This window comes from Saccopteryx leptura, chromosome 7, assembly GCF_036850995.1.
Source record: "Saccopteryx leptura isolate mSacLep1 chromosome 7, mSacLep1_pri_phased_curated, whole genome shotgun sequence".
Taxonomy (NCBI): domain Eukaryota; kingdom Metazoa; phylum Chordata; class Mammalia; order Chiroptera; family Emballonuridae; genus Saccopteryx; species Saccopteryx leptura.
In genome coordinates, this window is record NC_089509.1 from 526,152 (window position 1) to 550,701 (window position 24,550).

At 40.6% G+C, this 24,550-nt stretch overlaps 1 protein-coding gene across 4 annotated transcripts in view; it reads right to left on the minus strand.

Moving 5' to 3' along the window:
- Positions 1 to 24,550, minus strand: part of UGGT1 (UDP-glucose glycoprotein glucosyltransferase 1) — a 246,306-nt gene that overhangs the window by 128,533 nt on the left and 93,223 nt on the right. For all 4 annotated transcript variants that reach the window (XM_066345928.1, XM_066345929.1, XM_066345927.1 and 1 more), the window contains 7 exons: positions 23,924 to 24,020; positions 21,284 to 21,362; positions 17,752 to 17,852; positions 16,481 to 16,580; positions 15,185 to 15,245; positions 2,822 to 2,913; positions 240 to 390 (listed from right to left, as the gene is read on the minus strand). In XM_066345928.1, coding sequence (XP_066202025.1) covers positions 240 to 390; positions 2,822 to 2,913; positions 15,185 to 15,245; positions 16,481 to 16,580; positions 17,752 to 17,852; positions 21,284 to 21,362; positions 23,924 to 24,020 — 681 coding nt within the window. The remainder of the gene's footprint in view (positions 1 to 239; positions 391 to 2,821; positions 2,914 to 15,184; positions 15,246 to 16,480; positions 16,581 to 17,751; positions 17,853 to 21,283; positions 21,363 to 23,923; positions 24,021 to 24,550) is intronic.

Here is a 24,550-nt window from a genome sequence, read left to right on the forward strand (position 1 = left end):
CACAGGGGGATACAAAGTGGAAAAATCACTGTCTTAACCATATTAAATGTAGTAAGTCAACTTTTTGGAACATTCAAGAGCCTACTTTATTATATGCATGTGGTCCTATTAAGCAGTTGTGGTAAGTCTTTGTTTGATGCCAACAAGAGATAGCAGGAATAGCCTCTCGTAAAAGACAAGTAAGTAAACCACAACAAAATACCTGGCCAGATGCGCTAGACACTAACAGAACAACCTACCGAAATAGAAGGGCTCCTGATGTCCACAGCATAGTCGGCCTCAGAGGGCTGGATGTTCAGCTTCAAAATGTTGTGGAGAGAAAGGCCTTCTATTCCCAGTCTGTGCAGACCCTCCATGACCCGAGCTTCATTCCTCAATGTATCAAACAGACTGGAAAACACAGGGATAGAGTAGAAAAAGCTTTTCTTAAAAAAATCCTTGCCATGGCTCTGGCCGGTTGGCTCAGTGGTAGAGTCTCGGCCTGGCGTGCAGGAGTCCCGGGTTCGATTCCTGGCCAGGGCACACAGGAGAAGCGCCCATCTGCTTCTCCACCCTTCCCCCTCTCCTTCCTCTCTGTCTCTCCCTTCCCCTCCCGCAGCCAAGGCTTCATTGGAGCAAAGTTGGCCCAGGCGCTGAGGATGGCTTCATGGCCTCTGCCTCAGGCGCTAGAATGGCTCTGGTTGCAACAGAGCATCACCCCCTGTTGGGCATGCCGGTGGATCCCGGTTGGGTGCATGCGAGAGTCTGTCTGACTGCCTCCCCATTTCCAACTTCAGAAAAAAAAAAAAATTCTTGCCATGAAAAAAATGTATCAGTTCAAACTCAATTCTCTATCAAGTTAGTTGAGAAATCAAACAAGGGCACTCTTCCCTTTATTTCTTCTTGTCCAAGTCTATGGAACAGAGCAGGCAGGACTCACTTCTTCATGTTTATTTATACTGATCAGCATATACACTATGTACAGAGTTATCTCTAATATAAATATCCAATCTGAGGGTAAAATAATACTTCTGAATCTGGATTTTACATTGCACATTTTAAAAACACAATAGTGATCTCTCTGTTAGCTCTTACAACTGCACATGAATTTACAATTATCTCAAAACAAAGAGTTTATGAAAATCTGCCAGAAAAGAAACATCAGCTTACATACATTTAACATGTTTCCATACCAGTATAAATGTACACAGGCACACACACATGACCACATAGAAGGCCTGGAGGAAGCCCTGCCCGACGACGTTTTGCTAGGGAAGGAGAACCCCATGGTGTCTCCACATTACTTAAACCTGTCTACAGTGACCAAGTAGTCAGTTTATAATACTCAGAAATAGTAAAGAGATATTTATTTTTAATAAAAAACAATTTTTTAATATAGGCAATTTTTAAGTGTCCTTTACTAATTTTTCACTAGTTCTATAAAGCGGTTTATGAACATAAAACTCAATTGAAATAATTAGTGTGAAAATACCACACCACAGAGCCTGCTTTGTAGGAAAATGGCCAGAGATTAGGATGCTGCCCTGATACAAGTCTGTGGTGCAGACGTTGGAATGCCAAGTCCTGCCGAAGCAGAAAGCTGCCCGGCAAGCACTGCTAAGATTGTTCAAAGGAAGCAGCTGATCCCTATTGCCATTTCCTGCACACCTGAAAGGTTTTAGTTAATCATCCTTCTCTGCACCTGAACCCATGCTCTGCTAATTTGCTTGATGATTAAAAAAATGAATAAATACAATGAGGCTACAGAGATCTGGGCTCTCAGTCCTAGAGAATGGGAGTCCCCTGTACCCATCTTTTCTTTATGTTGTGTCTTGCGTGTTTTCCTTAAATCCTGCAGCGCCTTCCTTTTGTGCACACCCCTTGCTGAGCTAGTCTCAGCACTGCTTCTTCTGAAACATTAGTGACAGCTTCTGTTTTCACTGTTAGGAAGCCACAGTGTTAGCTCTGCCAATTTCAATTCCAAGCATACGATGTGAATTCCACCTGACTGTCCATCACCCACCTTAAAAAATTCAGGACAATTTAGAGTAATTTGGTGTTAAGTCACATTTTAACAAAACAAAAAGGTATGTACCCCCCCCCCAAAAAAATATGTGACAGAACACCTTCTCAGACACCAGAAGCAGCATTTCCAGTAACCCTACTTCACACTGTTCCCAGAGCAAAAGAAGCCACTCTTTTCTGTTTTCCCGGTTAACAAGAAAACTACAGCTTCTAAACGGGCATTCTCGAAAGACAGTTGGCCCAAATGTCGCGCCCCCCCCCCCCCCATTTTTTGTGGCAGAGACAGAGAAAGAGACAGAGAGAGGGACAGACAGGCAGGAACGAAGAGAGATGAGAAGCATCAATTTTTTGTTATGCCTCCTTGGTCTCCTTAGTTGTTCATTAATAGCTTTCTCATATGTGCCTCGACCGGGGAACTACAGCAGACTGAGTGACCCCTTGCTCAAGGTACCGACCTTGGGCTCAAGCCAGCGATCTTGGGCTCAGGATGGTGAGCCCCCACTCAAGCCAGATGAGTCCGCACTCAAGCTGGCGACCTTACGGCTTCTAATCTGGGTGCTCCACGTCCCAGTCCGATGCTCTATCCACTGCGTCACTGCCTGGTCAGGCCCAAATATCCCCTTAAAGGGACATTCTGATAAAAAATGGCCAACTGTCATCCCACCTATCCCAGTGAGAACACTGACTTGCTAAATGCACTCCCAGGACTGGTAAGCCATCAAAAGTGGCAGGCCATAGCAAGAACAACTCGAATGTACCACAGAAACTATACATTATAAAAACTTTTCAGGGAATAAGAAATACATACTATCCATACCTGAATATATCCTGCATATCTAAATCAATATGAAGCCCATTGATGAACAGTGCTGTATCTCCAGGCTGTAATCCTAAAGTTCCCTTGAAATACTGAAATGTTAAAAGAAAAAAAAAGTTATTAATAAGGAGCAGGAAGAGAATGTTTTACAAAAAATTCCAAGATCCTGGCTTCATTATGTATACAAATGCTGACACCCTCTAATGCACCACAGGAAGCTGTGAGTCTGGGTGAAGATTTCTTTTTATGTACTCTCACTACGCATTTACTGTACATCTAGTGAAACTGCTGGTTTATGTGGCTACTTCTCTCCTCCCATCTCCGCCCTTCCTCCTTCCAACATTAGTTAATACAACTGCTTCCTATAATGAAGGAGGTGTCAAATTAGCCAAGTCCTAAGGGTCACTTTTCATAAAAGAAGCCTTCTGTTAATTTCCCTGTTTGTGATTACACCAGGGGAGTGACAGCAGTCAAACACAGTGAGGCCCTGATAAAGTCCAGGGATCTGATCTGAAAGGGTTTCAAAACTCCACACCTCCTAAGGTGTGTGCTTGGACGGTGCCTACACGTAACCTGGCCTCCACAGGGGTGCATTCAACCGCTGCTCCTGAGATGGAGGGGGGAGGACAGAGGCTGCTGAGCTCCTTCCACACCTAGTAGTCAGTAGACTAAGAGAAATAAACTTTAAGATCTAGTGGTGCCTGGGAAAAACACAAAAGAAAGCGATGAGGAAGCCATGGCTCCTGCTTCTTTGCCCACGAAGGTTAAATGGCAAGTAAGATTAAGGGGATCGTGAAGAGTTGTATCCAGGAGAACTGAAATTTCTTATGAGGGGGTTGAAAAACTGCATGTCCACTCTCCAGTCAGCAGCATCCTTTGAATCTAACAAAGATGGATACAGAACCAGGAAACACAGCTCCTATCTGTCTGTGGACCTGGATGTTGGTAAGATAGGTACATTCACTTTCTGAAAATCCATCACACTAGAACTTTGTACATGTTTTAGTATGTGTTTTATATTTTTGTATTTTATACTCTAATAAAATATTTTAGTCAAGAAACTGGAAAACTCAGCCACCAATATACAGTCTGTACAATTTAATGTTTTATATTCATGGCGGCATAACCTTAAAATGAAAGTAATATCTGATTTTGTTATCCTGGATATTAAAAATTAAGTAAATAAAAAATGTTGAGCCATGATGGCGGAGTGCTGAAAGAGAAGCCAGTTTGTGCAGAGTTTGTACAGAGAGAAGGAAATAGGGAACAGAGGTGAATAAGGCTGGTGAGACCAACATACAGAATATGGAAAATAAACCACTAAAGCAGGACTGAAGATGGCAGTGGAGTAGGTAGATGCAGAAACTCCCAGATCACACCACCAAACTTGATTACAAATTAATTTAGGAACAATCAGCATAAAAAATCAACTCTGAACTATAAGAACAGCTCTAATAAACCAAGGAGCAAAGAAAAAGCCACACCAAGCCTGGTAGAGAGCACCGACAAGCGGTGGGTCTGTTTATAGAAACGGGGTGGGGGGTGAGGCTGAAAGCCCAGAAGGGCTCTCACTCCAAGGAAAAGAGCAGAAAATATCGCTCACAGCCACTTGCCTGGAGACCTGGGAATGAGGTGTGTTGAAAGGGCTGCCTTATATTCCAAAAGGAAAGACAGAAAGACAGATGGTGAGGGGCAGAGGACTGCATGAGATGACCTGAGAAGCTGACTCATCCAGTGCTGGAGGCAGCCATAGCTGAGGGAGGGGCTGATCCTTCCACATAACACAAGATTAAAGTGGTTCTGGGTCACCCATCTCCAGACATCTCTCCAGCTCCAATCAGCCCAACAAGACACAGCTGAAAACAAGAAGAGGGGAGGAAGAGCAGTAACTCAGGACTCCATGGAGATCTGAGATACAGTTCCCCCTACTGAAGCTGAGAAAACACCCCCCCCCCCCACCGAGTAACTGGCAGATCAGGCCTTCAGAGTCCCAGGTTACACCTACCGCATTCCTGGATACAGTTTCAAATAAGCCCCCTGCTAAGATCAGTACAAAAGACTCCCACCTGTTAAGAAAACTGAGAAGAAAACAAACAAATCAAGACTTCAAAGGAGCTCTACTAGAAAAGCCAAATTCAACAATGGATTACAAATAACAACTGATGTCAACCCAAGAAGACCTAGAAATAACACAACTGAAACTGGAGACACAACATCAAGCCTAAACTCAACCAGCTATATAAACAATACACCCAAACACACAAACACAATGAGAAGACAGAGAAGTGTAATCCAAATGAAACCACAAAAGAAACTTCCAGGAAATGAACTGGGTGATATGGAAATAACCAAACTTCCAAATGCAGAGTTTAAAATATTGATTGTCAGGATGCTAAGGAATCTTAGAACAACAATGGATGGTTATTACAAACCAAATAAAGAAATAGCAAGTATAAAAAAGAACATTAAAATATTAAAAAAGAATCAGGCATAGATGACAAATACAATATCAGAAATGAAGACCACAATGGAAAGAATTAAAAACAGGATGGATGAAGCTGAGGATCGAATCAGCAAGTTGGAGGACAACTTGAATGAAGGCATGGAAGCAGAGCAGAAAAAAGAACAGAGACTCAAAACGTCTGAGGAAACTCTTAGCTCTGTGAACAACATGAAGAGAAATAACAACTGCATCATAGGGGTTCCTGAAGAAGAAGAGAAAGAACAAGGGATAGAGACTCTGTTCAATCACATCATTGCTGAACACTTCCCTAAATTAATGCAGGAAAAACTCTCACAAGTTCAAGAAGCACAGAGAACTCCATTAAAGAGAAACCAAAGAAATCTACACCAAGACACATCATAATTAAAACACCAAAGCTAAGTGATAAAGAGAAAATATTAAAAGCTGCTAGAGCAGTGGTTCTAAACCTGTGGATCGTGACCCCAGCGGGGTCGCCTAAAGCCATCAGAAAATACATAATGCATATCAGGTATTTACATTCTGAATCATAACTATAGCAAATCACAGTTATAAAGTAGCCACCATAATTATTTTTTGGTTTGAAGTCACTGCAACACAAGGAACTGTATTGCAGGGTCACGGCATTAGAAAGGTTGAGAACCACTGTGCTAGAGAAAAAAAGGCTATCACCTACAAAGGAGCCACCATAAGGATGACATCAGACTTCTCAACAGAAACACTTGAGGCCAAAAGGAAATGGCAAGAAATATTCAAAGTAATGCAGAACAAGAACCTACAACCAAGACTACTTTATCCAGCAAGGCTATCATTTAAAATTGAAGGAGAAATAAAATGCTTCCCAGACAAAAAAAAACTGAAGGAATTCATTACAACTAAATCAATGTTGCAAGAAATGTTAAGGGGCCTGTGGTAAACAGATCAAAGTAGGAAAAGAATATAGCAAAAGAGGAATACAGCTTTAAAGAATAAAATGGCAGCCTGACCAGGCGGTGGCACAGTGGATAGAGTGTCAGACTGGGATGCAGAAGGACCCTGAGACCTCGAGGTGGCCAGATTGAGCGCGGGCTTGTCTGGTTTGAGCCAGGCTCACCAGCTTATACCCAAGGACGCTGGCTTGAACAAGAGGTCACTCGCTCTGCTGAAGGCCCACAGTCAACGCACATATTGAGAAAGCAATCAATGAACAACCAAGGTGTCGCAACAAAAAAAAACTGATGATTGATGCTTCTCATCTCTCTCCATTCCTGTCTGTCCATCCCTATCTATCCCTCTGACTCTGTCTCTGTAAAAAATAAAATAAAATAATAAAAATATAAAAAATAAATAAAAAAAGAATAAAATGGCAATACACAATTACATATCAATAATAACCTTAAATATAAATGGATTAAATGATCCAATCAAAAGACACAGGGTAGCTACATAGATAAGAAAACAGGACCCGTACATATGCTGTCTACAAGAGACATACCTTAAAGAAAAGATGCACATAGACTGAAGGTAAAAGGATGGAAAAATATATTTCATGCAAATGGAAATGAAAAAAAAGCTGGGGTAGCAATACTTATATCAGACAAAATGAACTTTAAAATAAAGGCTATAGAAAGAGATAAAGAAGGCCACTACATAATGATAAAGGGAGCAATCCAACAGGAAGACATAACCATTATAAATATCCACGCACCTAATATAGGAGTACCTAAATATATAAAGCAGATTTTGATGGATATAAAGGGCGAGATCAACAGCAATACTATAATAGTAGGGGATTTCAATACTCCACTAACATCACTAGATACTCCTCTAGAAAGAAAATTAACAAAGAAACAGCAGACTTAAAGGACATACAAGATCAACTAGATTTAATAGATATCTTCAGAACTGTTCACCCTAAAGCAGCAAAATATACATTCTTTTCAAGTGCACATGGTACATTCTCTAGGACAGAACACATGTTAGGGCACAAAAGCGGTCTCAACAAATTTAAGAAGATTGAAATCATATAAAGCATTTTCTCTGATACAATGGCATGAAAATAAAAATGAACCACAACAGAAAAAATCAAAAATTCTCAAACACATAGCAGGAAACTAAATAGCAGGTTGTTAAATAATGAATGGATTAACAATGAGATCGAAGAAGAAATAAAAAAAAATTCCTAAAAACAAATGATAATGAGCATAAAACAACTCAAAATTTATGGGACACAGCAAAAGCAGTACTGAGAGGGAAGTTCATAGCACTACAGGCTCATTTTAAGAAGCTAGAAAAGGTTCAAATACACAACTTAATCCTGCATCTAAAAAAACTAGAAAAAGAACAGCAAGTAAAGCACAGATGTAGTAGAAGGAAGGAAATAATAAATATCAGAGAGAAAATAAATGACATAAAGGCTAAAGAAAAACTACAGAGGATCAATGAAACCAGCTGTTTCTTTGAAAACGTAAACAAGATCGATGAACCTTTAATCAGACCTACCAAGAAAAAAGGAGAGAGGGCTGAAATAAATAAAATTAAAAATGAGAGTGGTAAAGTAACAACTGACACACAGAAATACAAAACATTGTAAGAAAATACTATGAAGAACTGTATGCCAAAATCTAGGCAACCTAGATGAAATGGACAAACTTCTTGAAACATACAATCTTCCAAAAGTCAATCTGGAAGAATCAGAAAACCTAAACACACTGATTACAACAAATGAGATCGAAACAGTTATCCAAAAAATCCCAACAAAGAAAAGTCCTGGGCCTGATGGCTTCACAAATAAATTCTACCAAATATTCAAAGAAAAACTATCTCTGATCCTTCTCAAGTTATTTCAAAAAATTCAAGAGGAAGGAAGATTTCCAAGCTCCTTCTATGAGGTGAGCATAATTCTATTCCAAACCCAGGCAAAGGCAACACAAACAAAAAAAATTATAGGCTAATATCCCTGATGAATATAGATGCTAAAATCCTCAACAAAATTTTAGCAAACCAGATCCAGCAATTCATGAAAAAAATCATACACCATGATCAAGTTAGATTGATTCTGCGGAGGCAAGGCTGGTACAATATTTGCAAATCGATCAATGTGATTCATCACATAAACAAAAGGAAGGAGAAAAACCACATGATAATTTCAATAGATGCAGAAAAAGCATTTGATAAAATCCAGCACCCATTCATGATCAAAACTCTCAGCAAAGTGGGAATACAGGGAACATACCTCAACATGATAAAGGCCATCTATGACAAACCCACAGACAACATCATACTCAATGGGCAAAAATTAAAAGCAATCCCCTTAAATCAGAAACAAGGCTGGGGTGCCCCCTTTCACCACTCTTATTATTCAACATAGTCCTGAAAGTCCTAGCCACAGCAGTCATATAAGAAGAAGAAATAAAAGGCATTCGAGTTGGAAAAGAAGAAGTAAAACTATCATTATTTGCAGATGATATGATATTGTATATAGAAAACCCTATAGTCTCAGTCAAAAACTACTGGACCTGATAAATGAATTCAGCAAGGTGGCAGGATATAAAATTAGTACTCAGAAATCAGGCATTTAAAAAATTTTTTTTAATTTATTCATTTTAGAGAGGAGAGGGAAAGAGAAAGAGGAGAGACAGAGAGAGAAGCGGGGGAGGAGCTGGAAGCATCAACTCCCATATGTGCCTTGACCAGGCAAGTCCAGGGTTTTGAACTGGCGACCTCAGCATTTCCAGGTCGACGCTTTATCCACTGTGCCACCACAGGTCAGGCTCAGAGGCATTTTTATACACCAACAATGATCTGTATAAAAGAGAAATCACGGGAACTATTTCAACCCTTCACTATTGCAACCAAAAAAATAAAGTACCCAGGAGTAAAGTTAAACCAAGGAGAGTAAAGACTTATACTCAGAAAATTATAAAACATTGATAAAAGAAATCAAGGTAGATACAAACAAGTGGAAGCAGATACAACAAGTGGTCCCATTTGTTTATACTGTCTTTTATTTCTCTTGCCCGTGGAGATAAATTGGCAAATTTATGGCTGTTCATGGTTAGGAAGAATAAACATCATTAAAATGTCTATATTACCCAAGCAATTTATAAATTAAATGCAATACCGATTAAAATACCAATGACATAGTTTAAAGATATAGATCACATATTCCAAAAATTTACATGGAACCAAAAAAGAACACGAATCCTCTCAGCAATCTTGGAAAGGAAGAATAAAGCAGGAGGTATCACACTTCCAGATATCAAGTTATATTACAAGGCCACTGTACTCAAAACAGCCTGGTACTGGCATAAGAATGGGCATATAAGTCAATGGAACATAACAACCCAGAAATAAACCCACAGCTTTATGGACAACTGATTTTTGACAAAGGAGGTAAGAGCATACAATGGAGTAAAGACAGCCTCTTTAATAAATGGTGTTGGGAAAATTGGACATCTACCTGCAAAAAATTGAAACTAGACCACCAATTTACACCATTCACAAAAATAAACTCAAAATGGATAAAAGACTTAAATGTAAGCCATGAAACCTTAAGTATCTTAGAAGAAAACACAGGCAGTAAGCTCTCCGACATCTCTTGCAGCCATAAATTTGCCGATTTGCCGATTTACCTCCATGGGCAAGAGAAATAAAAGACAGTATAAACAAATGGGACTATATCAAACTAAAAGGCTTTTGCACAGCTAAAGACAGTAAAAAACAGAATAAAAGGACAAACTACACAATGGGAGAACAAATTCGACAATACGTGTGATAAGGGGTTAATAACCAAAATTTATAAATAACTTGTAAAACTCAACACCAGGAAGATAAAGTCAAATCAAAAAATTGGCAAAAGAGCCCTGGCTGGTTGGCTCAGCAGTAGAGCGTCGGCCTAGCGTGCGGAGGACCCGGGTTCGATTCCCGGCCAGGGCACATAGGAGAAGCGCCCATTTGCTTCTCCACCCCTCCGCCGCACTTTCCTCTCTGTCTCTCTCTTCCCCTCCCGCAGCCAAGGCTCCATTGGAGCAAAGATGGCCCGGGCGCTGGGGATGGCTCTGTGGCCTCTGCCCCAGGTGCTAGAGTGGCTCTGGTCGCAACATGGCGACGTCCAGGATGGGCAGAGCATTGCCCCCTGGTGGGCAGAGCGTCGCCCCATGGTGGGCGTGCTGGGTGGATCCCGGTCGGGCGCATGCGGGAGTCTGTCTGACTGTCTCTCCCTGTTTCCAGCTTCAGAAAAACGCATAAAAAAAAAAAAAAAAAATTGGCAAAAGAAATGAACAGATACTTCTCCAAAGAAGACATACAGATGGCCAACAGGCATATGAAAAAATGTTCAACATCACTAATCATTAGAGAAATGCAAATTAAAACCCCAATGAGATATCACCTTACACCAGTCAGAATGGCACTCAGCAACAAAACAACACAAAATAAGTGCTGGCAAGGATGTAGAGAAAAGGGAACCCTCTTGCACTGCTGGTGGGAATGAAGACTGGTGCAGCCATTGTGGAAAACAGCATAGAGATTCTTCAAAAAATTAAAAATGGAACTGCCTTTTGACCCAGCTATCCCACTTTTAGGAATATACCTAAGAACACCATAACACTGTTCCAAAAGGAGAAATGCACCCCCATGTTTATGGCAGCATTGTTCACAATAGCAAAGATATAGAAATAGCCCAAGTGTCTGTCAGTGGACGAGTGTATTAAAAAGCTTTGGTACATATATACTATGGAATACTACTCAGCTATAATAAATGATGACATCGGTTCATTTACAATAACATGGATAGACCTTGATAACATTATACTGAGTGAAATAAGTAAATCAAAAAAAAACTAAGAACTATATGAATCCATACATAGATGGGACATAAAAATTAGACTCAGAGACATGGTCAAGAATGTGATGGTAATGGGGGGGGGGGAAGGAGAGGGAAGGGGTGGGGGAGGGGAGGGGCACAAAGAAAACCAGATAGAAGATGATAGAAGACAATTTGACTTTGGGTGAGGGGTATGCAACATAATCAAATGTGAAAATAATCTGGAGATGTTTTCTCTGAACATATGTACCCTGATTTATCAATGTCATCCATTAAAACTAATTTAATAAGTGTCATGTTTCTTCAATTTAGCAAATATTTGAGATATATTTGGTTTATTTATTCCTCAGGTCTGTTAAGTAACTAATTAAGTAAAGATTAAGAAAATCTGGGGTATAGACAGTAGATTAAACACAAGCACTTCTTTTCCCTTTGAAATTTTCTTGAAATGTCAGTTTTTTAGCAACTCTCTTAAAGTTACAAACCCACAGCAGCAAAGAGAGCAGAAAAAAAAAGGGCAACTAATTTTGGAAGCTGGAAAGAGGACACGTGAGTAGCGGTGTCCTAGTAACTCTGAAACAGGCTCGGCTGACAGTGGGAAAAGCCAAGGGGAGCACTAGGAATTGACAGCACAAAGAAGACATGTATGGAGGTCATTACTATGCTAAAAATGAGTTCTGACTGAAAGTCTTTTCAAGATGATAGCCCCCAGACTCTCCTGACTTCATACAGCAGGTGACAGCTGGGGACTATGGGAAATGAAACATGACTGAGGGTGGGAGTCCCACACTGGAAACAGGGTACTAAGTAGAAGTTAATGAAGTACTCTTCCCTACTGAGCCCCTGCCACTCTGGCGGTAAACTTCACCCTCCAGGAAAAAGAATAGAACAGGGGTCCCCAAACTTTTTACACAGGGGGCCAGTTCACTGTTCCTCAGACCATTGGAGGGCCAGACTATAAAAAAAACTATGAACAAATCCCTATGCACAGTGCACATATCTTATTTTAAAGTAAAAAAACAAAAGGGGAACAAATACAATATTTAAAATAAAGAACAAGTAAATTTAAATCAATAAACTGACCAGTATTTCAATGGGAACTATGGGCCTGCTTTTGGCTAATGAGATGGTCAATGTCCGGTTCCATATTTGTCACTGCTAGCTGTAACAAGTGATATGACGCGCTTCCGGAATGATGCATGCATCCTGCATCATCAGAAGTAGTACTGTATGTGAGCAACGCCACGCTTTGTGCCGCCGCCACATATAGTACTCCAGGAGCACAAGATGGATCCACATCCTGTGCTCCTCTCACTGACTACCAATGAAAGAAGTGCCTCTTCCAAAGTGCGGCGGGGGCCAGATAAATGGATCAGGGGGCCACATGCAGCCAGTGGGCCGTAGTTTGGGGACCCCTGGACTAGAAGATCCTTTTCTACAGACTAAACTGCTGAAGGGTAAAGGTTTAAAGATACAGTCACTGAGGTTCCCTAGGGAATGGCCATTCTAGGATAGCCTATATTCAAAAAGCCTCATCCTCAGGATTTCCAATCAACTTTTCACTTCCTTACTCTTCAATATGAGCAGCTAGACATAGATCACCAGACATCCTGGAAAGCCTCTAACATTAAACATAAGAGACAAAGAAAAAAAGAAAGGATACTTAAGAGGAAACACTATGCAAAGAGAAGAAAATATACACAGGCACCATTGCTATCTTCAGAAGGATATGAGAGCACCATATAAAGAAGAACCCAAGAACAACAATAACTCCTGGAAACTAAACATGTGACAACTGCAGGAAAAACCTCAACCAAGCAGGTAAAAATCCTTCCCAGAAATTTAAAAGTAAAAACAAAAGAACTAAAATAGAAAAGATTTTTTTAATTAGGCCAAGCTAATCAAGGAGGTATAAAAATCTTAAAAATAAACCACATTCTAGGAAATCAGAAAAGAGAAACCCAATAGAAAAAATGCAAATAAGTAATTAAAAAAATTTCTCCAAATGAAAGAAAATTACTTTCTAGATTTAAAGGGCCTACCAACCACACAAAAGTACAGAGACTTTTTAAAATGATTTATCATTGTGAAATTTCAGATTCCTAGGACCAAAGAAAAGATACTATATGATTCTAGAAGGAAAGCCAGATCTCATACAAAGGCTTCAGACTTCTCAATAACCACAACAGAAATCAAAATTACTATGCTTTCGAACTTCTAAATGACTTCCAATCTAAAATTCTATACTCAGCCAAACTAATAGAAAGAAATATAAAAAATTATTTGTCTGAAATTTACTTTGCATGCAACTTTCCTCAAGAAAAAATGATTTACTGCACACAAATAAGGGAATAAACAAAAAACAAAGAAGATCTGGAATCAAAGAAATACAAGATCGAACTAAAGAGGTTAAAGAAAAGTCTCTAGGTTAACTGCTGTGCACTAGATAGACATAAAGGACAACCAAAACATAGTGGAGCAGTTCAAAAATTAATAAACTCAGGACATAAAAATACAGGGAAAGTGAAGAAATGTGGAAAGTGCCCATATAGTTTTGTGGTAGACATGGGTGGGAAGGGGCAGTGAAAGAAAGTTAAACCTGCTTGACCAGGTGATGGTGCAGTGAATAAAACATAGATCTGGAACACAGAGGACCCAGGTTCAAAACCCTGAGGTCACTGGCTTGAGTGCAGGCTCATCTGGTTTGAGCTTGGGCTCACCAGCTAGAGTGTGGGGTTACCGGCTTGAGCATGGAATCATAGATATGACCCCATGGTCATTGGCTTGAGCCCAAAGGTCGCTGGCTTGAAGCCCAAGGTCAATGGCTTGAGCAAGGGGTCACTCACTCTGCTGTAGCCCCCCAGTCAAGGCACAAAAAGAAAGCAATCAATGGACTAAGGAGCCGCAACGAAAAATTGATGCTTCTCATCTCTCTCCCTTCCTGTCTGTCCCTATTTGTCCCTCTCTCTCTGTCTCTGCCTCCCCCCATAAAAAAAAAAAAAGAAAGTTAAACCTCTTCCTTGTAATAGTACAAGGCCAGCAAATTAATTCTGAAACTCAAAAAATAAAGTACTGCCCTGGCTGGTTGGCTCCATTGATAGAGCATAGACCCAGTGTATAGATGTCCTGGGTTTGATTCCGGTCAGGGCACACAGGAGAATTGACCATCTGCTTCTCTCCCCCTTCTCTCTCTATTCCTCTACTGCAGCCAGTGGCTTGACTGGTTAGAGCACGGGCCCCAGGTGCTGAGGATAGCTCAGCTGGTCTGAGTGCATCAGCCTCAGGTGCTAAAAATAGCTCAGTTGATATGACACTGGCCCAAGACGGGATTGCCAGATGGATCCCAGACCAGGTGTATGCAGGAATCTGGCTCACTATCATCCATCCTCTTACTTAAAAAAAAAAGTACCACCTCACCAGGTGGTGGCACAGTGGACAGAGCATTGGATGGGGATGCAGATGACCCAGGTTCAAAACCCCAAGGTTGCTGGCTTGAGCATGGGCTCAGTCGCTGGCTTGAGCCTGGGATCACAGACATGACCCCATGGTCGCTGGCTTGAAGCCCAACGTTGCTGACTTGAGTCCAAGGTCACTGTCTTGAGAAAAGCGTCCCTCACTCTGTTGTAACCACCATCAAGGCACATATGAGAAACCAGTGAACAACTAAGGTGCCGCAACAAAGAATTGATGCTTCTAATCTCTCTCCCTTCCTGTCTGTCTGTCCCTATCTGTCCCTGTCTTTGTCTCAAAAAAAAAAAAAAAAATGTACAATTTAATATTGTTACAAGCCTGGAAATAGATATCAAAAGAATCAGCTAAGAGTTGGAAGATGTTCCTGGGAAAAGATCCACAACAGGAAGTGAGACATGTTGGGGGGCTTACTTTTGTTAATAAACAGGTGGCACTATTTGATGCTTTAAATTATATTCATATTCAATTTTTATTAAAAACTAAAAATGAAGAAATAAATCAAAATCCCAACATCTTTGATTAAACAAGATTTAAACTAATGATTTCCTCTTCTTTAGAGATATAATACAAAACAATAAGGCCACTATTCTCCATTAGTTATTACCTTCTGATTCTCTTCCACTTCAGTTCTAAGCTCTGAACTCACAGCTGTTTTTGTTATTGCTCTAAGGAATAAAAAAATTGTTAGTGCTTGGCTTAATATTTTATATAAATATCTTCAATTTCCCTATATTTAAATATGAAACAGCAAATTGCTTGAAAAATTACAAAAACCTAAAGGAAAAAATCTTAAACCGGCCCTGGCTGGTGGTACAGTGGATAAGAGCATTGTCCCGAGGTCACCGCTTCAAGGCCCATTAAGGACACGTATGAGAAGCAATCAATGAGTATACAACTACATGGAATAATGAGTTGATGCTTCTCTCCCTTTATTCCCTCCTCCTCTATCTTCCTCTCTCTCAAAACAAAAAACAAACCTTTACAATTGATAACTATATTTCTCCTCTAAGATGTGTATATTCTTTCATTTTTACAAGATGGAATACCAAGAAAAAGTAGCACTAATGGCAGAATTTTAATGCAACTGAAGCTCTTTCCAATATACGACCTCTACAGCTTATAGGCTAACGGATAATGTTAAATAAATTACGGCAATAGACTGCTCACCTTATTTAAGCACTTGTGGAAGCCAGAATCCTACATGTGTATCTTTAATAGCATGCTGGACTAAAGGAGACTATATGATTTATAAGTCCCATCTAAGAAGTATTTTCAAGACTAATTAAATAAATTTATTTACAAACATTTGAGATCAGAAGTCAAAACACCTCATTCAGTGACCCAAGAAAAAATGACACTCATTTAAGTCATTAGTTTCTAAAAATTTGGCTTTTAAAACAAGTTTGACTTGTATTTATGGTATACAATATGGAGGACTATGGTACAAGTGAAAATAATACTGGGATAGCTGCACTCAAAATCTTAGTCTGTCACTATGAACAAGTCAGCCTCTATAACTGCTTCTTCATCAAGTTTAAGTAAGATGATATATGACATTCTTATCATCCATGTGAGACCCTAGATTGGTTACATCTGCACACATTGTGTTAGATGCTGTTAACTCATCCGGATCCTGAAAGGCAGGTATCGTTACTTCCATCCCACCGCTGAGGAGAGTGTTTAATGATCTATAACAGGAAGTGCAGTACCAGGAACACAACCAAGACAGGTCTGCTCAACCAAACAACGCAATCTGCCACCTTCTCAGAAAGAGCACCATCAGCAGGCTTTTCATTTCATAAGCATTCGTATACTTTTATTGCTTCATTTTGTATATAAACATGAAGATAATTAGGTGTATGTTCAGGAGATGAATGCCCCAAAGCCTTAATCATATTACCTGGCTTTGGTAGGAAAATTCTGACTAAGATCCTTCATCACCACCAAAGCTAATTCAGTAGGAGCAGCCAAGATTCGGGCAGCCGTCTGGAAACTTAGATCTGCAACAATGTCAAATATAATTAAAGTGCATTAATCTAATGCAGTAAGAAATAGGAAAATAAATATTTATTTCCTACTGTTTTCTTAGTAATTAAAAATGCCTTATTATGCAACCATTCAAGAGAGTACCCAGTTTAACTGTAGGTTTTATTGACTTCCCAGGGCCACATGGTGTTTATTATAACCATTTCTTTTTTTTTTTTTTTTTTTTGCATTTTCTTTTCTGAAGCTGGAAACAGGGAGAGACAGTCAGACAGACTCCCACATGCGCCCGACCGGGATCCACCCGGCATGCCCACCATAGGGCGACGCTCTGCCCACCAGGGTGCGACGCTCTGCCCATCCTGGGCGTCGCCATATTGCGACCAGAGCCACTCTAGCGCCTGGGGCAGAGGCCACAGAGCCATCCCCAGCGCCCGGGCCATCTTTGCTCCAATGGAGCCTTGGCTGCGGGAGGGGAAGAGAGAGACAGAGAGGAAGGCGCGGCGGAGGGGTGGAGAAGCAAATGGGCGCTTCTCCTATGTGCCCTGGCCGGGAATCGAACCCGGGTCCTCCGCACGCTAGGCCGACGCTCTACCGCTGAGCCAACCGGCCAGGGCCTATAACCATTTCTTGATCTACCTGTATAAAATGGTAGAGCATATATATATATATATATATATATATATAACACATTTAACACAAAATAAATCCATCACAAATCCTTTTTCTTCTTCTGAATTTACAACAAATCTCAAAGTATGACAAAAGACATTAGTAAACTATGTTGGGGAAAAAACTTGGATAAACAGTTCTTTGGCCCAGAAAAGCACACAAACATTCTCCCACACTGACATGCCTATGACAGTGAATAGACACATTGTGTAGTAAAAGTACACAGAGACACATATAGACCAAGACAGACGTGTTTCTGTACTACAAACTTATGCATCTGGTCACACAAAGAAAGGCCTGGCACTCACTTACATGTATTACTTCTGAATAATGTTATCTGTCCACAAAAGGATTTTCCTTTCTGATTAACCACAATTAATCATTCTATCTTTATAATCTGTGGTACCCTTAGAATCATGTGAATTAACATGATTCCACTCGAATTCTACCATTTCTAATAACACAAAATTTAGTCAAAAAGTAGGCCAGTGATTCCTCTGTTTCTGTTTTTATTACCTTGTAATTGCCAAACTTTTAAAGGTGCCATTTCATTGGTGCTCTCCACAAGATGCTTTCTGAGTTCTTTCAACTGTCCCTTCAAGTCAGGGTGCAGGTCTCTGAAAGAAATATAGCATTAGCCCTTCTCATGTGTCTTTTCTTTTTCAAAACACTCAGAAATTGGCTCCAATTTTATCTCCATGATTTTCCCCTCTTAGCACTAGAAAAATTCCTACACTATAGGGGAAAATTATAGTACAATTATATTTCTTAAAAAAGATGATATAGAAAAATGTAAATTAATTTAAAAACCCTAAGATTTACAGATGATATCATGAATCACTACAACAGTGATTCCAGATGTTTCAGAGAGGGAGAGGACTGGAACTGGGAGTAGGAAACAAGAGGACCTCAACTCTACCTGTAGTGTTTTACTCACCTTGTTCCTCCCTCCCTCCCTCCCTCTCTCCCTCCCTCCCTCTCTCCCTTCCTCCCTTCCTCTCTCCCTTCCTCCCTTCCTTCCTTCCTTCCTTCCTTCCCTTCCCTCCCTCCCTTCCTTTCTGTTTTTAAGTAACTGCACACATACACTGGGGGAAAAGCTCAACTAGTCCTTTGGTACAGAAGAGCAAGTACAACAGCAACAATCAATTCTGGGTGGTACATGATATTATTTTCCATACTTTTCTGAATCTTTAATATTTCTCCAAATAAAATTGGATGTATATTGCTATTGGTCCTCAAATGAAGTTCTTTCCACTATATGGTCATAAATCCTTTGGTCACATAAATACAATTCTAGCTAACCAAGATTACTGGGTATTGTTTAGTTTTATCTTGAAATACAGTACATTCTACTTAAGGCTAGTACAACAGAAGTTATAGGAGCAGAGATATATCAATTACACAGATGGCTGACAGAATCATTCTGTTCTTTCAAATGCTAGAAACTCAAAATTTCTTTATTTTTTATTTTATTTATTTTCCAACCACAGCTTACATTCAATACCATTCCACACCAGGTTCAGACGTACAGAATCACAATGTCTTGCCTGACCAGGCGGTGGCACAGTAGATAGAGCATTGGACAGAGATGCGGAAGACCCAGGTTTGAGACCCCAAGGTCGCCAGCTTGAGCGCGGGCTCATCTGGTTTGAGCAAAAAGCCCACCAGCTTGAACCCAAGGTCGCTGGCTCCAGCAAGGGGTTACTTGGTCTGCTGGAGGCCCACGGTCAAGGCACATATGAGAAAGCAATCAATGAACAACTAAGGTGTTGCAACGCACAATGAAAAACTAATGATTGATGCTTCTCATCTCTCTCTGTTCCTGTCTGTCTGTCCCTGCCTATCCCTCTCTCTGACTCACTCTCTGTCTCTGTAATAAATAAATAAATAAACAAACAAACAAACAAACAAACAGAATCACAATGTCTGAAATACAGTGTGTCCGTAAAGTCATGGTGCACTTTTGACCAGTCACAGGAAAGCAACAGAAGATGGTAAAAATGTGAAATCTGCACCAAATAAAAGGAAAACTCTCCCAGTTTCATACCTATTCAGTGCAGTTCGATGTGGGCTCACACACAGATTTTTTAGGGCTCCTTAGGTAGCTATCCCGTGTAGCCTCTATAGACTTGTCACTGACTGATGGCCTACCAGAACAGGGTTTCTTCACCAAACTGCCGGTTTCCTTCAACTGCTTATCCCACCGAGTAATGTTATTCCTATGTGGTGGCACATCATTATAAATGCGCCGATATTCACGTTGCACTTTGGTCACGGATTCGAATTTAGCAAGCCATAGAACACACTGAACTTTCCTCTGTACCATCCACATATCGACTGGCATGGCCGTGGGATGCTCCACTGTATACACAGTGTTAAGTCATCATCTGCGCATGCGCACATGCTGCCTCATCATCCTACAGAAACTTGGAGGGTTTTCCTTTTATTTGGTGCAGATTTCACATTTCTATTGTCTTTTGTTGCTTTTCTGTGACCGGTCAAAAGCTCGCCATGACTTTACGGACACAATGTACAACATGCAGAGAGTAAGATATTTACTCTGGTCCTTTACCTTCCACCAAATCTACCTCCAGTCACCACAAGTTCTTCATGATAAAAGTATCAAAAAATTGTCCAATTACATTAAGTACCTATTCAGAATGTCCAAAAAGAAAAAATACATGAAATCATAATGCTACCCAAAAACAGAAATATAAAAAACATGAATATTTACAGGAATTCTGGGGCCAATAAAAAATGAAACCAGACTGCATACCAACGAGGCCAAAACTGGCATTAAAAACAAAATGTGCACTTGCACAGGATGAACACAACATATGCACAGTAACTTAACATGAACATCTCTGCTAAACTGTTAGTCTAGTTAAGACATTCCACTCAGTCAAATGTTAAAGAAAGTATATGAAGCTGAGTCTACACACATTATTTCTGTGTTAGCTTCTTTAAACAAACAAACAACAAAACAAAACAAAAAAAAGCATAATGTAAACATCCTAATTAAGATTTTTTCAGATAAAGCCTGACCAGGTGGTTGCACAGTGGATAGCGTCGGACTGGGATGCAGAGGAGCCAGGTTCGAAACCGCGAGGCCACCGGCCTGAATGTGGGCTCATTCAGCTTTAGCACAGGGTCACTGGCTTGAGCATGGGATCACAGACACGACCACATAGTTGCTGGTTTGAGCCCAATGGTCGCTGGCTTGAAGGCTAAGGTCGCTGGCTTGAGCAAGGGGTCAATCGCTCTGCTGCAGGCCCCAGTCAAGGCCTACATGAGAAAGCAGTCAATGAACAACTAAGGAGCCACAACAAAGAACTGATCCTTCTCATCTCTCTCCCTTCCTGTATGTCTGTCCCTGTCTGTCCCTCTGTCTCTGTCACAAAAACTAACAATAAAATAAAAAAAGATTTTCAGATAAAGAAGATTTAGGGCTCTGAACAGTTACCAAGTCATATCAGAAATAACTACAACATTTAAAAGAAGAGCTAAGAAGACTGTTCAGACAAAAAATCCCACGATGCTTTCATAAAATGTGAAATTTTCTTCAAAACAAAACCATTTTCTGTCCTCTTTCATAAAGAGCAAACAGTAAGGCAATATTTTTGAGTTGAACATTTATAAAATCTTCTATGCATCCTACTACAACCCTTTTGCATTTTTCCAGACTATGTTTAGTATGAATAAATAGCTATGACCTCTCTAACTTAAAATACACTTGATTTTCTTAGGAAAATATTGACTGAAACAGATTTCTCCTATTATTATGTGAATCAAAAACTGGCATGTAACTTTATGCCATCAGTCACAGGCCCAGAAAAGGAAATCAATATAAGCCATAGCAAGTAGCCATAGTATTATTTAATATGTGATCATAATGACTGGAGACCACAAACTGTCCTATAATTAAGTGGTCATCTCTTCATATCAGATGACACATGTAAAATACTCAGACAGCAAGGAGAAAAATAAAGTTCACAGGTGAGGGAGCCTGCAGGTTTAAACAGAGTTATTCCCAAAAGAATATCCATACCTTAATTTTCCAAAGAGAAATCCTTGAACTTCATCAATAGGATCATTTTCACCAATCACTGTGGTGTTTACTTCAGTTCCTATAAAAGCACAGCAAATACATGTCTAATCACTCTGATAAGAAATAAAACACTATTACCCAGTGATTTTCAACCTTTTTTGAGCCGTGGCACATTTTTTACATTTACAAAATCCTGGGGCACACCATCTACCAAAATGACACAAAATGGCCCTGGCCGGTTGGCTTAGCGGTAGAGCGTTGGCCTGGCGTGCAGGGGACCCGGGTTCGATTCCCGGCCAGGGCACATAGGAGAAGCGCCCATTTGCTTCTCCACCCCCCCCCCTCCTTCCTCTCTGTCTCTCTCTTCCCCTCCCGCAGCGGAGGCTCCATTGGAGCAAAGATGGCCCGGGCACTGGGGATGGCTCCTTGGCCTCTGCCCCAGGCGCTAGAGTGGCTCTGGTCGCGGCAGAGCGACGCCCCAGAGGGGCAGAGCATCGCCCCCTGGTGGGCAGAGCGTCGCCCCTGGTGGGCGTGCCGGGTGGATCCCGGTCGGGCGCACGCGGGAGTCTGTCTGACTGTCTCTCCCCATTTCCAGCTTCAGAATAAAAAAAAAAAAAAAAAAATGACACTCTAACACAGTACATATTATACATATAGTTAATAATATAGTTTCTAAATGTATTTATACTCACACCTGTCCATGTCTCACGGCACACTAGTGTGCCGTGGCACACTGGTTGAAAAACACTGCTATTACCTTCGTAAATCTGAATGTAAAAAGAATCATAAAAATCTGAAATTATGGTATTATTTAAAATGTTGAATGCCTAATTTTGCAATGGCAACAAAGAGAATAAATGTGGGTTTTTTTGTGTTTTTTTTTTTTGTATTCTTCTGAAGCTGGAAACGGGGAGAGACAGTCAGACAGATTCCCGCATGCGCCCGACCGGGATCCACCCGGCATGCCCACCAGGGGTGACGCTCTGCCCACCAGGGGGCGATGCTCTGCCACTCCAGGGCGTCGCTCTGCTGCGACCAGAGCCACTCTAGCACCTGGGGCAGAGGCCAAGGAGCCATCCCCAGCGCCCGGGCCATCTTTGCTCCAATGGAGCCTTGGCTGCGGGAGGGGAAGAGAGAGACAGAGAGGAAGGAGGGGGGGGTGGAGAAGCAAATGGGCGCTTCTCCTATGTGCCCTGGCCGGGAATCGAACCCAGGTCCCCCGCACACCAGGCCGACGCTCTACCGCTGAGCCAACCGGCCAGGGCCAATAAATGTGTTTTTATATAGCCTATGTTCCTGGATAAAATAACAAATTATTTTCCCTTAAATTTTGGAAAATTACATGTTAAAAATTTCAAAATTTATACCTTTAAAATTATGATGAACAGATTTTTCAATATAAAAATTCTAAGACTACCCAAACAGGCATCCCCTAAACAGAATTACTCAGAATAGAGTGATGAGTTACGAGGCACTTTCTCATGTCCCCAAGCCAATCCTTTTTATTTTTAAAATGAGCCCAAAGAAATAAAAAATATTGTACATAAAACATGTGGTTGAAATAATGAATGCAAAAACCTAGTCCCCTGGCCGGTAAACTACGGCTCGCAAGCCACATGCGGCTCTTTGGCCCCTTATGTGTGGCTCTTCCACGGAAGTGCTACCTTGATAAGGAAGGTACCTACCTATACAGTTTAAGTTTAAAAAATTTGGCTCTCAAAATAAATTTCAATTGTTGTACTGTTGATATTTGGCTCTGTTGACTAATGAGTTTGCCAACCACTGCTGTAGAGCATGACAGGAAGTATCCATAGTAAACCGTACCAAGTGCAGAAAATACTTAAAAACATTAAATCATTCATTAATTATAGTATAGTTTAAGATTTCACATCAGGCCATACATTAATGGCTATCTGTGAACTATATACCATCAATAACAATATATTGAACACTTTTGTGCAAAAAACTGCTTATTTCTTTATACAGTTTATTTTCTCCACACAAGTACTTTAAGACGCATCTAACATTATCTGTACTTTACCCAGGAAAAATGAGGACATAAAAAATTTGCCTAATGTCACCCAACTCAGATATAATAGAACAAGAATTCAAACACAGGTACATCATATTCTTTTTGTGTGTGTGTGTGTGTGTGTGTGTGTGTGTAAGAGAGAGAGAGAGAGAGACAAACAGAAACAGACAGGAAAGGGGAGAGATGAGAAGTATCAATTCTTTGTTGCAGCATCTTAGTTGTTCATTGATTGCTTTCTCATATGTGCCTTGACCAGGGGGGTGCAGCAGAGCAAATGATCCCTTGCTCAAGCCAGCGACCTTGGGCTCAAGCCAGCAAACTTGGGCTTCAAGCCAAGGCTACCTTTGGGCTCCAGCCAGAGAACATGATGTCACGTCTATGACCCCACACTCAAGCCAGCAACCCCACACTCATGGCGGTGAGCCCGTGCTCAAACTGGTGATCTCAGGGCTTCAAACTTGGGTCCTCTACGACCCAGTTCGATGCTCTATTCACTGCACCACCACCTGGTCAGGCAGCTTATCATATTCTTAAATCCATTCTTTAACAAGTTCCACTTAACTCATATTTTCAAAAAGAAAATGCATTGGCCTAATTCATAAATTCACCTTTCACCTGAGTATCATCCTTGGCCTTGTATTCAGTGCTCTTGATGGCAAGTTCCACACCATATCCAGAGAGGTAAACAGGCTCTTCTCTGGGATTCTGAAAGCAGAGTAAGTGTCCACCATTACCGCTGAGCTCTTCACATGTCACAGAGTATATAGAACATGACCATGTACACCTGGGATTATGTACTCAGAATGTACTTGAACTCCCGTGGGAATCCTATCCTCCTTTGGATCCTGTATCCTGCCACACACATGGGAATGGGAATTCCAAGGTAGAAGCAAAATCAGATGAAGGAACAGCTGAAAGGACAAAGGTCACCAAACCATGTGAAGAAATGGAGAAAGAGAGAGTCCCAGAACCTACACAGCAGGGTAGATAATGAGTGAGGTTACAAACCCAGATGTGCTTTGTTGGGACCATGTGTGCAAATGTATACTTGCATGGACTAAGCATCCAATATTTATCAAGCTTATTAGAATACAGAAAGAAACTTTAAGGCTAACAATCTTTACATACAAATAATATAAGTGCTAGATGTTATACAAGTTTCAAAGATTAATTTTCAATCATTTCTACCTGATTTTTACCAACTTAGAAATCCTTCTTTTTCTACTTTATGAAGA